Below are 16,951 nucleotides of genomic sequence, written 5' to 3' on the forward strand. Positions count from 1 at the left end.
GCGCATTTAGAAAAGCAAAGGAATTATTGTGCTCACAACCGATACTAGCAATTTACGACGTGAATGCACCGACGGTTATTTATATAGACGCCAGCATTGACGGGATTGGAGCAGTATTAAAACAACGACAACAGGATGGCGAATTAAAACCGATCGCTTTTTTTTCAAAGAAGCTAAATAGACACCAAAAAGAAAAGAAAGCCATATTTTTGGAGTGCCTAGCTATAAAAGAAGCGATTAAATATTGGCAATATTGGCTTATCGGAAGAAAATTTTTGGTCATAACTGACCATAAACCGTTGGAAGGTCAGAAGATTCGAGCAAGAACTGACGAAGAATTAGGGGATATGATGCATTTTCTATCACAATTCGACTTTCAAATCAGATATGAACCGGGAAAAGACAACGTGGAAGCAGACTGTCTTTCACGAAACCCAGTTCTCTCAAATGTAGATGATGTAGAAATGCAGCTAAAGACGGTAAACTTCATTACGATCGAAAATATAAAACAAGACCAAAATACAAATAGAGCCTTACGGGAAAATCCGAAGAAGATTGTAGTTGAAAACGGAATATTGTACAAACAAAAAGGAAACCAAAAACGAATTATAATTTCAGAAGAATTCGGGATAAAACTGATATCAAAAATTCACAAAGATTACGGACACATCTGTAAAAACAAAATTATGGACAAATTAAGGCACTCGTATTATCTACCGAATATAGAGAAAATAACAAAACGGATTTACGATCAATGCGAAATTTGCACCAAAAATAAGACTCGAAGTAAACACTATGGCCTCCTATCTAAACTCGGCCCGCCGAAGGAACCATTTGAGATCGTTTCTCTGGATACGATCGGAGGATTCGCAGGAAATAGATCTACAAAAAGATACCTACATCTTTTGATAGACCACTTCACCAGATACGTGTTCATACTCACATCGAAGAATCAGACATCCGAAGACTTCATACAATTACTAAAGAAAGTTCAAGACAAATATCAAATAAGAACACTACTTACAGACCAATACAGTGGCATAAACTCGAACGCATTTAAAAACTATTTAAAGAACCAAAATATAAATCTAATTTTTACAGCAATAAATTGCCCATTTTCCAACGGGCTTAATGAACGACTTAATCAGACTCTCGTAAACCGAATTCGATGTAAAATAAATGAAACAAAATCTCGAGCATGGTCAAAAATTGCAGAAGAATGCACAGACCAATATAATCGGACGGAACATTCAGTAACGGGATTCAGTCCAGAATATTTACTATTCGGGAAAACAGATCTGATAGTCCCAGAGGAATTATCAAAAAAAAGAAACTTAAACAACGATAAAGAAGCAGCATATAAAAATTCTTTGAGAAACCACGAATACAATAAATCAAGGTACGATAAAAACCGAAAAAACCTCGATCTAAACATCATGGATTTGGTTTATGTGGAAAATGGAGCAAAACTAAACAGGAGAAAATTAGACGAGATTAGACTTGGCCCGTACCCGATAATTCGCAAGATCTCAAACACTATTTACGAAGTAGATTCTGGACATAAAAAACGGGAATCAAACTATTACCACATCTCCAAACTCCTTCCATACAACGGACCAGACGATATTCGCTGAACTCGCACACACTGCCGGTGTTCTTCCCATCTGGAAGGGGGGGGATGTAAAAGCAAAACCTTTTATCTCACGGCAGAAGAGCCGAGACTGCCATACCGACTGCTACACCGCTAGACCTCGATACAGCAGGACGGTAGGCAGAGTCAGAGAAAACGTGGGAGAAGTGACATCGCTTTCGATTCTTGTTTTTAGGTTAGAATCGGAGTATTCTCTCCATTTGTTTTCAGTACACTTTGTTAATAACAAAATAAAAACCTGTTTTTAGGCATCGAACGGCTCAACTCCTTCTTTTCATCCAAAGAAAACCCATTCTTACAAACCGTGTGTCAGTTTTTGATCGCATGAACAGAGTTTCGACATTACGAAGTGCGTGCGGGATAAATAAAAAAATAATTTTCGTCATCTACAGAAGTGCATATAACTATTTATTTTGTTAAAATTTATGATATATTAAACCGGTATCAAAGCGGCCGCGTAAATGTAGTCTGTGATGTGTGTGTGAAAAAGAATATAAAAAATGCGCGATGCATATGTCAACGAAACTTTTCAAGATTTCATTATTTCGTTCGATTGGAAATAAGTGTTGACTGAAATAATCCTTCAATTAAACCAGATTACAAAATATTGTCCAGTGCGAATATATCGTCACTGGCGTGGTTATATATCATGTGTAAATAGGTTATACATACGAATAAATAGAACAAAAACACACGGAACTGTTAGAATGATATTAGAAACTTTACTTGAATAAATGTTTTCTAATTTATTTCTTGTGTCAACATTATATATAAACATTCCTATATTTTGCTTGATATTCAGTTTGGCTCTGCCCTCTCCGATCCTTGTTTTCACCCCATCAGTTTGCAGAGGATCGATACATATTATTAATTCGTTCCCTAATATGTGTCCTATGATTTTCTACTCCTTCTTCATGATGATAGTGGTAACATGATTCGAGAGGTTTCTAACCATAATCTTGAATTGCACATTTTGTAAATCAGATTTTCAAAAAAATTTCTGGTCTTGGTATACTGGGTAGTTATTCTTTTCCTATTAGGTCTGTCGAGTGATAAATTTGGAAACTAACTACAAATATGGAATTATTATAAAAAAAGTTCATTCCGATAAGTCTACAGTTGCTCAGTTTTGGATGTGATCAAATATAATGCCTACCAACATCCCCAGAAACTTACAGAATTTCTGAATGCAATGTGCGCTATGTCATTTTAATGGGACATCATGACTTTTGACAACTTTTCATTATAATGCTGTAGATTCGGATCATTGAAATACAGCGAAAATCTGCAAACTATACAATTTATATACTGTGCCATTCATTTTACATTTTGACTCTAACCGTAACATATATATGAAGTAAAAAATTGATTATAAAAGTCTTCAGTTGCTCATTTATGGATAGATTTGAAATTGCTGTCTTCGAAGCTCATTGCGCAGATACATTGAACCGCAGCAGATACCTGCGAACTCTGAAATTTCTGTGGATAGATATATATGCTACGGATCACCCCTTATCTTTGATTATGGTAATATGTAATGGAACTTGGTTCAGCAAGTTTTAAGGTGTTTCTTTTCAAATAGTATTGAAAATGTATTACTGTGGTATGGAGCGAAAACCTTCAAACTTTCATATTTTTGTGGCGCAGCATGTGTGCCAATACTGCGGTATGGAGCGAATACCTGCAAACTTTCATATGTTTGTGTCGCAGCATGTGTGCCCATCATTTAAATTTTTTACTCCAACCGTAACATGTAATCTCAAAAATTCATCCCAAAAGTCTTCAGCTTTACTAATGGGCCGGACAAGTACTTTTAACACATATTTAAACATAAATACCAAAGGATCCTGAAAGTCTGAGAAAAATCGATTTTCTTATAAGTCTTTGCCACCATAGAGTAACGAATGACTAGCTTTCATGTGATTTTTTTGGATTTAAAAGCTTCTTAAAACATTTTAATAATGTCAAAATTTGGAGTTACTAATAAAATACTTGTCCACTGATTGATATCATAAATTTTAGTGCTGTACGTAACTCAAGTGGTAACTTTTTTCAATTCATTAGAAAATACTTGGCCTCGAATTGATATAATAAATTTTAATGCTGCACGTAAATTAGATGGAATTTTTTTCAATTGATTTAGCTGTTTGAATCAAATAAGAAGGATGAGGCATCGGTTTGCATAATGATTTCAAACGCGATTTTTCGGTTTTTTATTTTTTACTTGTTATTTGATTTTTTTGAACTCTAAAAAATAGATACAGAATATTTTTTTTTTAAACATAATGTTTTTTCTAGATTTGTGAAATTTTTTTCGAATTGTACTGTATTTTTTTTTTATAAAATAATTTTTTTGACAATTTTTAAAGAAAATTTTTTTTAAAGTTTTTTTATGGATGGATTTATTAGCAAACGAGGGACCATCAATGTACTTGTCCCAACCTTTTTTTTCCTAGGGGATTATATCAATTCGAGGCCAAGTATTTTCTAATGAATTGAAAAAAGTTACCACACTTTTTTCAATTCATTAGAAAATACTTGGCCTCGAATTGATATAAAAAATTTTAATGCTGCACATAAATTAGATGGAATTATTTTCAATTTATTTAGCTGTTCGAATCAAATAAAAAGAATGAGGCATCGGTTTCCAAAATGATTTTAAGCGCGATTTTTCGGTTTTTTATTTCTTGTTATTTGATCCTTATGACACTTTAAAAAATAGATACAGATTAGTTTTTTTTTAGTATAATGTTTTTTCAAGATTTGTGAAATTTTTTTCGAATCGTTGTTTTTTTTTCATAAAATAAATTTTTTTACAATTTTTTTTTTCAAAGTTTTTTTTATGGATGGAATTATCAGCAAACGAGGGACCATCAATGTACTTGTCCCAACCTTTTTTTTCCTAGGGTATGGATTACTAGTAATAAATAACTCAAAATAATGATAAATGATACAAGAAGTCAGCGATGGCCTATTTATGAATTACATAAGAAGTTATGTTTTCAAAATGCAATGGACATATTAATAAATAAGCAATTCTGTTGGTCTTGACGCATTTCATAGTTTATCTTTTGTCCGGTTGAACCTTGGTGGCTACATGCAGAGTTTAAAAATTTTGTGCATCGACGTGGGTGTGTCAACTTTTATCTCTGGGTATGATAATACAAATGAAAAAGATTGCTTCAAAAAGTCCTTGGAAGCACGTTTTTTTAATGAAATGAAAATTGCTAGCATTAGAATTCAATAAACATATGTGAAAATTGCGAATTCTGGTGGACTTGGTGAACATTGTATATTTTTTTTTTTCTCCTTCTGTCAAATTTTAAGGAAAATCAATCAAAAAATTCGTTTCATTGAAAAATCTTCATATTTTCTTTATTTACAATGATTTCATCAAATCAATTGAAAACAAAATTTATAAATGACGGGGGAAAATTCCACAATGATACAAAATATTGAAAAACCTTACGGAATATGATTTTAATCCCACAAAATTATGGACACGTTCGAAATGGTTGCAAAATTGAAGGTATCACTTCAAACATTCGAAGAATATCAAACTGTTATAAATTGTACAAAACTTAAAGAAAAACATTGGAGAACTTATTTTTAAATATCACAATAGAAACATTGGTTAACTTTAGAAAATCTTATTTAAGAATATTTTTTGTCGTTTAGAACTGCCATAGAAAAAAGATTTGATATCAAGCCGTAAAAATCCTCACTCGGAGAAAAAAAATTTGGACAATTACATTGATGATCGCCCGTTTTCTTATTACACGACAAAAAATGTAAACAAAACTTCTTAAGTCACACAACGAAAATGATTTCGGGCAGTATTACGATATCTGTGGCCCCAAGTTTTGACTATGTAGTCTTTATATTTGGCCCAAAATAAGACTTTTTTCAAGAGTGACAAAAATCGAAATTCGGCCTTTTAAGGGGTGAAACAGGGGGTTGAAAGTTGAAGCATTATAATGTTTGTGGTCCCTTATTCTGACGATACAGCGTCTATATTCCATCGAAAATCAGACTTTTTTTTATTTACTCAAGATCCAAGTTCGACCATTAAGGGGGTGATAGAGTGGTTTCAAAATTGCAGCGTTTTTATAATGTATATTATTTGTGGTCGCTAATTCTGACCATGCAAACTTTTTTAAACAAAGATAATCGGAACTCGGCCTTTGAGGGGGGAAAATAGGAGACATGAAGTTTGCATATTATATTATTTGGGGTACCTAAATTGTTTCAAAAAAATTTGCAAATTAAATGTGTTCTTTCGGGGGCTCTGCCCCGCGGGGGGCTTCGCCCCCCCGACCCCCCGTTAATGGTTGCGTTCGCGGATATAGTTCCGAAAGGGACACTTCGATTTGAACACCCAACTTTTGCACACATAAATAAGAGGTTAAAACAAGATCACACCTAAAATTTCAACCGCGGCAAATATTTTTTAAAATTTTTATCACCATTTTTGTGTGGCGGTAGCCAACTCGCGACGACGCGCACAGAGCACCTTCGATGTGTGTGCGGAATTACTGGGCGAGTTTTGAGCACTTTCAATGTATGTGCGGAATCGTTGGGTGGGTCTGCAGCACCTTCGATGTGTGTGCGGAATCGTTGGGTGGGTTTGAAGCACCTTCGATGTGTGTGCGGAATCGTTGGGTGGGTTTGGAGCACCTTCGATGTATGTGCGGAATTTTTGGGTGGGTCTGAAGCACCTTCGATATGTGTGCGAAATCGTTGAGTGGGTTTGGAGCACCTTTGATGTGTGTGCGGAATTGTTGCGCGGGTTTGAAGCACCATTGATGTGTGTGCGGAATCGTTGGGTGAGTTTGGAGAATCTTCGATGTGTGTGCGGAATTGTTGGGTGGGTCTGAAGCACCTTCGATATGTGTGCGAAATCGTTGGGTGGGTTTGGAGCACCTTCGATGTGTGTACGGAATTGTTGGGTGGGTCTGAAGCACCTTCGATGTGTGTGCGGAATCGTTGAGTGGGTCTGCAACACCTTCGATAAGTTCCAAATAACTGCCGAACACTTTTTAAATTACTCATATATTCTAGAATATAAACGTCGAATTTCAAGGAAATCTGCCAAAAAATACTTTCTCTTAGAAAAAATTTAAAATCTCTGTTTCACCCCTTTAAAAGCCGAATTTCGATTTTTTTTACTCTTTAAAAAAGTCTTATTTCGGGCCAAATATGAAGACTACATGGCCAAAACTTGGGGCCACAGATATCGTAATATCCCCGGATTTCGAACCGTAAGAAAATATCAAATATATTACAATCCTACAGCATTCGTGTATAATACTCTTCACTAGTATACTGATTGTGCGGTATCAGTCTTTTTTCGACAAATCAGATGTTACAAGCCAAAATCATATCTCGGCCTCCAACCTGCTTTCCACTATGCTCTTGGGTTCCTAATTGACAAAACATATTAGAGTACAAGGAAAAAAATCGCCAAAGTCCAAGGATAGACATGTGACGAAATATTTCCAGTACAATTTTGACGAAAAATAGGTCTTTTTTCGTGGAAACCAATGTTATAAGCATTAAATGGTAAATAATTCATAGAAATTAAAATTAAAATTATATAGTCGTCAAAACATAAATAAGGAACTTTCGAGAAAAAAGACGTGATATCAAACGATAAACTTCCCCTAGAGAAAAAAAGGTTGGGACAAGTACATTGATGGTGTAGTGTTTGTTGATAATTCCATCCATTAAAAAAACTTAGAAACCGATGCCTCTTTCTTCTTATTTGATTCGAACAGCTAAATCAATTGAAAAAAATTCATCTTATTTACGTGCAGCATTAAAATTTATTATATCAATTCGAGGCCAAGTATTTTCTAATGAATTCAAAAAAGTTACCACTTGAATTACGTGCAGCACTAAAATTTGTGATATCAATCGGTGGACAAGTATTTTATTAGTAACTCCAAAGTTCAACATTATGGAATTGTTCTAAGAAGCTTTTAAATACAAAAATATCACATGCAAGCTAATCATTTCTTGCTCTATGGTGGCAGAGACTTATAAGAAAATCGATTCTTTTCAGACTTTCAGGAGCTTCTGATATTATTCACAATATTCGACGTCGATTGGATCGTTACAAATTATTTTTATATATGAGTTAAAAGTACTTGTCCGGCCCAACACTATTTATTGAAATAAAAATCGATCATAGAAAAACGAAATTGTACGGCAGAATCCGGTTAAAAATGTATTGAAATGCGATTTATTATTAGTTTAATGTTCTTAATAATAGTATAGGTTAGATATACCGAATGAAATTCGTTCGCTGGAAGAAGTGAGAAGTAAAAATTGCCGTCATTCCAATACAAACTGGGGACTTATTTTTGGAAACTTGAACATATTTAATGTGCAAAATGTTTTTTATATATCGATGCACAAAAACATCCCTTGTATAGTACAGGACAATGCGTTTCTATTCTTATTAAATTAGTGCACTTGAGGGAAAATTACTTGAAGATAACTCTCTAAATTCCCTCTGCATGAATATTTGTGCTCCATCAGTTCTAGAAAAGCCCTGATTTTTATTTGAATAAACAATTTTAATGGAAAGTGATGGGCCGGACAAGTACTTTTAACTCATATTTAAACATAATTTGTAACGATCCAATCGACGTCGAATATTGTGAATAATATCAGAAGCTCCTGAAAGTCTGAAAAGAATCGATTTTCTTATAAGCCTCTGCCACCATAGAGCAAGAAATGATTAGCTTGCATGTGATATTTTTGGATTTAAAAGCTTCTTAGAACAATTCCATAATGTTGAAATTTGGAGTACTAATAAAATACTTGTTCACCGATTGATATCACAAATTTTAGTGCTGCACGTAATTCAAGTGGTAACTTTTTTCAATTCATTTGAAAATACTTGGCCTCGAATTGATATAATAAATTTTAATGCTGCACGTAAATAAGATGAATTTTTTAAAATTGATTTAGCTGTTCGAATCAAATAAGAAGAAAGAGGCATCGGTTTCTAAGTTTTTTTTATGGATGGTTGATTTATCTGAGATCAAAAAACCATGGAGCGTTTTAATTTGTAAAGCAGTGGTTATCATCTGAATTAAAATCATATAGAAATATTAAAAATTGAAGGGTTTTTGCGTTTTGAAACACATGATTTCAATTTTTCAAAATATTGCATAGCTCAATAATCCTTCAATTTTTATATTTCTGTATGATTTTAGTTCAGGCGATATCCACTGCTTACAAATCAAAACGCTCCTTGATTTTTTGATCGCAGATAAACGGAACGTCCGAAATCGTGGAGAACATATGGGATCCTGTGGAGCAATTACACCGAATTAACTCGAGATATCAGAGCTGAAAAATTCTATCGTAAAGTTGAAATACCAATGAATGTCTCCTTCAAATTTCAAGTTTATGTTTTTTTCTCGCCGCAAAAAAAAACGCGGAAAGAATCCAAAAAACGCGGCTGCCACGAGGGGTAAGCCGCGTCAGATTGTTTGAAAATAAAAATCGTTTTATTATACATGCAAGTTGTTTTAGGTATTTTCATACCCACTAAGGTGGTCGTTATTTGAGATCAAAATTTATTTTATCCCTTCCGCCCCTTAAATCGGTTCGAAATACATAAAAAGTGAAGCTATAATTTTTTCTGATTTTTAAAACAATGCTTAACCTTCGACCACGGGGGTTAAAGATTTCTGTTTATAATACATGGAATTTTTCTGTTTTTGTGGTCACAATTTTACTGTGAGCATCAATACGTTTGGAAAATCTTGAAATTTGCAGAAATTGCTTTACAAGCATGTTGCTACACAGAAAAAATTTCCAGAACTCTTACCCTCAAAATGTATATTTTCAACACGAGAAGTTAAAAATTGGAAATTTTCAAATTTTCAAACCTCTATAACTTAGAAACGGCTAGACAAAAAAAATGGAAAAAAATCATGAAAGCTCACAGTGACACGTACTTTTGAAAAGCAATGACCATTATGCATAATTCAGATCCTCCAGCCCAAATTAATTCGATAATAATTGGTGGAATGACCCATACATCGGTACGTTGCAAAAAAAATTTTACTTCAGTTGTGTGGTCTAAAGTACACTCCCTTTTTTTCGATATCTCTTTCGACGAGGCAGGGAATAATTTTAATTTAAAATTTTTTCAATGAATGACTTTTCGCAAGTACACTCTGATGGGTGATAATCATTACATCCGAACGGTAGACTCAGTGAATAAAGCTTACATATGTTACTCATGTAGTGTGCATTTCTTGATTTCAACATTTTTTTCGAAATTTTTTGTTTATTTTTTTCCAAACCCTAGCTCGTTGTCAAAATTGTATGCATCGTCTTTTTTACGAATAATATTTCCTTACTTAAAAAAAAATGTTGATATCAGATGTTATGTCTCTTACCTTTTTTATACAAGTTTTTGACTGAAAAACCGCCTAAGAGACATAACATCTGATATCAACTTTTTTTTATAAGTAAGGAAATATTATACGTAAAATAGACGATGCGTACAATTCTGACAACGAGGGTTTGGCAAAAATTTAGCAAAAAATTTCTAAGAAAATGTTGAAAAAAATTTCTTAAAAAATTCTAATGATTATTATAGAGAAAAGCAAGAAAATTTTTCCTATTAACATTTTATCATGCACCCGATAATTTCCGAATTAAAGCGATTTGAAAAATCTGCATTTCGACGAAAATTGATTTTCAAAAAACTAGCACCAAAAATTCTAACAAAAATTCTAGCGAGTACAGAATCATCAAATACATGTTTTTACTTTCTTGACAATTTTTCTAAAACCGCATAGTTTTCTCGTGACGCCACACTTTTTGAAAACGTTATTTTTTCACAAAAAATGAGATAACGCAATGAAAAAAAATCGCACGTAACTTTTTAAAAAACGAAATCAAAGGTAGTACTCCTCTGTTCACGTATTCTATGGTGAATACGACTGAAAATTTTTTCTACGAACCATGCGTGCGATTGTTAAGGGATGAAAAAAGGTTGAAAACCGGCCAACTTCAAAAGCATGTACCGGACCGAAAAAAAATTGAAAAAGGTTTCATTAAGAGGCAAATTCAAGCTACATGTGTACCCTTTAATGTGACGTTCGCAAAATTTCGATATCTCTTTTTTTCATTAAACAATTTAATTTTTGGTGCTCCAAGAAATTCCAACGAGCGTTCCCAAACTTTTGGCCGGTAGTGTACTTGTCCCGAGACTCTACCGAGTCTCTTCAACACTTGTAACAGTCGAGTGATCGGGCTTAGAAAAATTCAACTCCTTCAATTTATTAAAAGAATATTTTGAATATAAGCCTTTAACTTTGATGTACACTTGAATTAGTATTTCCTTAAGAATGATTTCTCTGTTAGTTAATTTGTTAGGTTTTATTTATCCGCCATCGTAAGATTCGATGAAAATATGTGGAATCCCAAACAATTTGTTTTAAGGGAGTTTTTGTGTGTTTGTTATAGATTTTTTTTACACTAAAACCCTCTTTTTCTCTGTCGCACCTTTCAGCAATTATTGAGTTAACAGTTTATATGGTTATCTATTATGCGTATTACGGTTGATGAAAATTTCAGAACGTCTCAATGGTTAGTTATAAATGCAATTTGCTCACCCTCCTTCCATCTTGGAACACCGACGAAAAGTTTATTTCTCCATACTTCAAAACCAACAGGAACTGAATTCTCCGGTATGTAATCACCGCTTTCTAGAGCGGCCTGTCTACTGTCTTCATCTGGATAAGCCCAGTCAAAAAACTTCCATGAAAATTTTTCGAGGAGAGGAGCTTTACCAAATTTAGAGACCCATGATCTTTCGCTAAAACGGCAATTTACTGTCGATATTCGTAGGCCCGTGGTGATGATTATGACGATCCACGTTCCACGAGAGAACAGTATTTCCATTCTCGTGGTAAATATTAATGGTTAATTTATTTTTATTTTGCTCCCAAACACCTGGTTCTTAGAATGTAAGGATGTGTATATTTTATAAAATTCGGTTGTTAACTATACAGTGTCTTCGTGAGGCAGTTCAAACTGACACTAATGGCTCTGAAGAAAGAGAATTGGCGTATATGCAGCTGAAACGATTATGACTTCACTACAAGGTTTCATTCGAACCAGTTTGTCTGACAAAGCGGTCATACAAACAGATAAGCACTGTACTCGCTTGAATTTTATCGATTCGTTATAGAAAGATAAAACTCAGGGAAGAAAAAGGTTGGGACAAGTACATTGATGGTCCCTTGTTTCTGAATGGAACAGAACAAAAATTCCAAACCAGGAAAATATTTATATAAATAAAAAACAATAGTAAAAAATTCTGTTAAAATATAAAAAAAAAAAATCAGGAAAAAAAAATCTATTAAGAAAAATAAAAAATTTTTTCAACAATTCATAAATATTGAACAAATAGAAAACTTAACTATCCAAGTTTTGCGCAGTATAAGAATGTATGATATCAATTGATAATTTGGAATATCTACCGAACAAATTGGAAACTTTAATTGAAAAATTGACGTTTTATCCATAGGAGTGACTAATCATTCATAATAATTATTTTCGAGGAAAATCAAGTTCATGAAAAAAATCATAACGAAAGTTACGTGTAGTGCTAAAATTAATTATATCATTTTGAGGTTAAGTATTTATCATAGTACGTTTAAGACGTATTTGAACATAATTTGTACCCATCCATTCGAAGTTGAATGTTGTGAATCGAGTTTCAATGTTTCTATATGTTTCTATACATTTTTATATGTTCTGCTTAAAAAAAATGGGTCGACATCGTTCTTATTATTGGGGAGTAAAATTTTGGGATTCCTTGCGGCCATTCATTTTTTAGTAATTTGATGAGCTTTGTGCGGACGAAAATTTTTTTTTTCCAGTTTTCAATGTCAATGTGCTCAAAATGTTCCAAGCCATCGAAAAATCATATCTGGAAAAAATGTCCGGATGTGTGTGTGTGTGTGTGTGTGTGTGTGTGTGTGTGTGTGTGTGTGTGTGTGTGTGTGTGTGTGTGTGTGTGTGCGTGTGTGGGGGGGGGGGTGTTATGGCACTGCTAAATTCAAACGCTTATTACTCGGAAGCGGTTTGAGATACAGGGCTACCGTTTTGCACAGATGTTAATCTATACAAGCACTTCATTCTCTGATAATTTTGTCAGAATTTGTAAAAAATTACGATTCAGACGACGTTTTGAAATTTTCATAAAAAGGGTGTCGACGCTCTAACTTTCGAAAATGTAGAGATTTACACTGACGCTGGGGTCATAGCGCGCGCTTTCTCGTACCCAAGCGTTCAGCCATGCTTGGGATACTATTCCGCTGTTGCTCGCACCCATAAGTTATGGACCCCACGTTTGGGGTCTCAATGCTGTTAAGGAGGTTGAAGCGTATCTTATGTTAAAACTATTTTCCAATTTTGCACATTTAAATTTTTTAAACAAAAAGCTTAAGACAGTATTAACCTTCTGGCGGGATATGCCGATGATTCACCGTCGTGAAATTGAGATATTTATTGTTGACGTTTGCAATTTTTTAAAAGCTTCTATATGAGCCCATGTCACATGAACCTTGTCATTTTCAACAATGAATATCTCGATTACCAGGCGGCGAAACCTCTCCAAATTTTTCATACATAATTCAGCGCTGTTTAAGAAGATTCATGTAAATTTTCAATTCATTAATATGGAATAATAAAATCTAATGTATTTTTCGTATGATGTCCTATATACAGGGTGTCCCATTTTAATCTTACACCTGACTTTTCTCGGAAAATATTGCTCGGATCAAATATTGTGTGGAACAAAACTTTTAGGGATTGAAGGGGGACGTTTGATAAAAATTGGTTTTGGATCCAAAATTCAAAATGGCGGCGTTAGAATGGCCGACATGTTTTTTTCGAATGGAAACATAACTTTTTTTCATCACCAAAAAATTTTTCAGCGCAAAACCAACAACTTTTGTTGGAAAAATTTTTTGATTAAGTTCATATTTTTTAAGTGAGAACATAATTTTCAACTATTTTAGAGGTATCCAGGATGCACCGCGAAGAGATCTTTAACGTACCAAGTGCAAGTGCGTTTGCGTGTAAGGAGCATATCAACGATTTCGTTGGGACTGAAATCAGCCATTCAACAAAATCAATTGAATTTGTTTAGTTTCGGCTATAATTTATAAAAAAAAAACTATCTTTGATGGAAAAAAAAATATGACCAATCTAGATTTGAACTACTATCTCCAACCTTATGAGAGAGACATCGAATCATTATATCATATGAACTTCTGATCCCCAAGCGGCAGAAAATGTTACTGGACTATCTGGGCTGCTTAATATGTTGAAATTTTATGAAATAGTAACGGTGGTCACAAAAGCTATAGTTATCAATATAATTTCCAAATATTCATAAATATCAGTAAAAAAAAATTATGGCAAAAAAAATTTCTTTCAACATGAGTATGAACCGGTAACTCTCGGAGGCTATGGCTTCCTTAGCAGCGATATATGAGAGGGGGGCGGTCAGCTGACGCTTTGAATGTGTGAAACACATGGATACGTCGCTGCGCGGTCTACAGCCCATGAGTGGAACTACATTTTCCATGCCAAAAGCTAACATGGGCCCTGTTGTTCCATGTAAAACTATGTTCTCTGATCCAACGGAAAAGAGATTCACGACGACATACCCAGTGAACAAGATGGCAACGAGGACCACGATTTCAATTATCATCAATATATCATTCCTTTGCATTTCGTTTATTTTATGACACGCATGAATCCATAAAATATTCCCCATTTTCAGGTGCTCAAATAATTCAACTTTTTGGAACCCACACAAAAAACACTATATTCTTTTGAAAGCTCGTAGTCTAAGCTACAAAACCCTAGAACCGTTTTTTTAAATATTTGTTTATTTTGGAGTTACATTTTAGACGATTGTTTCATTTTTATTAACAATGGTTTTGAACTTTTAAGTTAGGTCGCTGCTGGGTCATGTAGTAGACACTCCAATAAGTAACCCAGAAATTTTTCAGATTTTTTGGAAGCCTACAAAGCCTTGTAAACTCGACTGTTCCCTAAAGTACCCAGTATACACACCGGGCATCGAAAAATATAGTGTACACACGCCGAGTTAAGTATAAATTGAAACGTCTAATATAATTGAGTGGAAATGATGTTAGGAATAATGGATAGCCCTACAGTAAGGGTAACATCCTATGATACCGGCAGAATGGAAAAGGAGGTTACCCTTATTGGAGGGCTATGATCCATTGTTCCAATCATCATTGTCACTCAATTTTTCCAACTCAATTACATTAGACGTTTCAATTTATACTGAATTCAAATTCAGATGTCCTGTTCCGTTCTGCCAATATTATAGGATGTTGCCCTTACTGTAGAGCTATGAACCATTATTCCAAACATCATTTCCACTCGATTTTTCCAACTCAATTACATTAGACGTTTCAATTTATATTTAATTCGAATAACTTTGAATATGTATATATATATTGCATTCCTAAAAAAAAATGAATGCCCCAAAAGAAATTATAAATGGAAGGTGGAAAAATGCAAAGCATTTTGGGATTTTCACTAATAATAAGCATTACCTAATGACTCAATGAAACTTGGAACTATTTTTGTTAATATCTAGAGTCGCGGCCAGGTGGACAGCGAGGCTCATACCTCAGCTGAACGCCTGGGTCAACCGTCGGCACGGGGAGGTAAATTATTACCTCACCCAAATGCTGACGGGGCACGGACGGTTTCGGGCCTATCTCCACAAAATGGGGAAGGTTCCGGATCCGTCCCGCCGATGCTGCGGATCCCCGCGGGACGATGCCCTCCACACGTTCTTCGAATGCGAGGAATGGAGAGTGTGGAGGGCCCCACTGGAGGAAAGGTACGGGAGCATAACTCCGGATAATATTGTCCGGGTTATGCTCCTGGGCGAAGAGCCTTGGGCGGAGGTCGACTTCTTTGTCGAGGTCGTCCTCCGCCGCAAGCGGGCCTTCGTGGAGGATGGGACGCCCTGAGGGGCGTCCAGGGAGATAGAGCGCCACCCCGAAGTAATGCGAAAGCGGTTCCGGGGTGGCTGCTAGGAGACCGGGGGTGGGGTTTTTAGCCGGTAGTTGCGTAATGGAGAGTCCGGTACACGGGGGGCCTTACAAGCCCCCCCCAGTGCGTAAATGCATTTTTCTGTCTTCCGGGCCGAAAGTGGCAACTTTCGGCCCGAAGTTGCTGCATTCCGCCTGCGTCGGACAGAAAAATCGTATACACACCTCGGGCAGGAAAAAGTAAGGCCTCAGACCACATGTTTGTCAGCCTCGGCTTCGCCTCGGCCGACAATTACATGTGATCTGAGACTTTCCTTATTTTCCTGCCCTAGGTGTGTAATATACTATTTCCCAACCCCGGTATACAAATTAAAAAATTATTATTATTATTATTATTATTATTTTGTTTTACAAAGAGTCTGCGTAAATGTTTATAAAACGAAAGGTCTGAGTCTTCGTCCTTGTCATCGTCTCTTTCTTCCTTCTCGTTTTCGTTGTGGTTCTTTTTTTCTTCTTCATACTCGTTCCATTTTTCTTTCTCGTTTTTATCATTGAAATCCATTAATGCCTGGATCGCTTGGTTGTAACAAATGTTCAGAGCGGTCGACGTACGATTGCACGACGGTCAGACTGGTCTGACAAAAAAAATTCAACCCTATTTTGACAGTACCGAGGATTATTACTAAAAACTGGCTCCAGTTATGTAGAAAAAATCTAGATTTTTCAAGAACGGAGACGACTCCAATGCTAAATGTTGTTTCTCTAAATAATTTTTAATATTTTTTGGCCGTACGACAAGCGATAGAAACGGAACGGAGAATGGGGTGAACCCAGTACAAAAGGTGGTTTTCTTTTAGAAGTTTAAGATACTCTTTGGCCGCACAACGAAACAAAATAATGGAATCATCTTCCTCCATGAATAACGAAGGCTCGGTAGCCTCGAACATTCGTTATTCGACTAGAGAGAGAAAATCGTTTCACCTGAGTGGAAAAAATCTCGATTTTCCAAGAATAGAGATGACTCTAATGGAAAGTACGGTTTTCTTCATGTAGTTTTTATAATGCTTCGATTATACAACAAACCAATAACAATGGATTCATCTCCCTCAATGGATAACGAAGGCTCAATAGCCTCAAACAATCGTTATTCAACTTGAGAAGAGAGATTGCTCCACCAAAGTCGGAAAAATCTCAATTTCTCAAGAATGGAAAC

At 35.1% G+C, this 16,951-nt stretch overlaps 1 protein-coding gene across 1 annotated transcript in view; it reads right to left on the bottom strand.

The window, feature by feature from the left end:
• LOC122408719 (protein yellow-like) overlaps window positions 1-11,737 on the bottom strand; it is a 36,455-nt gene extending 24,718 nt beyond the window's left edge. The window contains exon 1 of the mRNA XM_043415699.1: window positions 11,299-11,737. Coding sequence (XP_043271634.1) covers window positions 11,299-11,587 — 289 coding nt within the window. The 5' untranslated portion in view covers window positions 11,588-11,737. The remainder of the gene's footprint in view (window positions 1-11,298) is intronic.
• Between the last annotated feature and the right edge of the window lie 5,214 nt (window positions 11,738-16,951).

The sequence above is a fragment of the Venturia canescens genome, chromosome 4, assembly GCF_019457755.1.
Source record: "Venturia canescens isolate UGA chromosome 4, ASM1945775v1, whole genome shotgun sequence".
Taxonomy (NCBI): Eukaryota; Metazoa; Arthropoda; class Insecta; order Hymenoptera; family Ichneumonidae; genus Venturia; species Venturia canescens.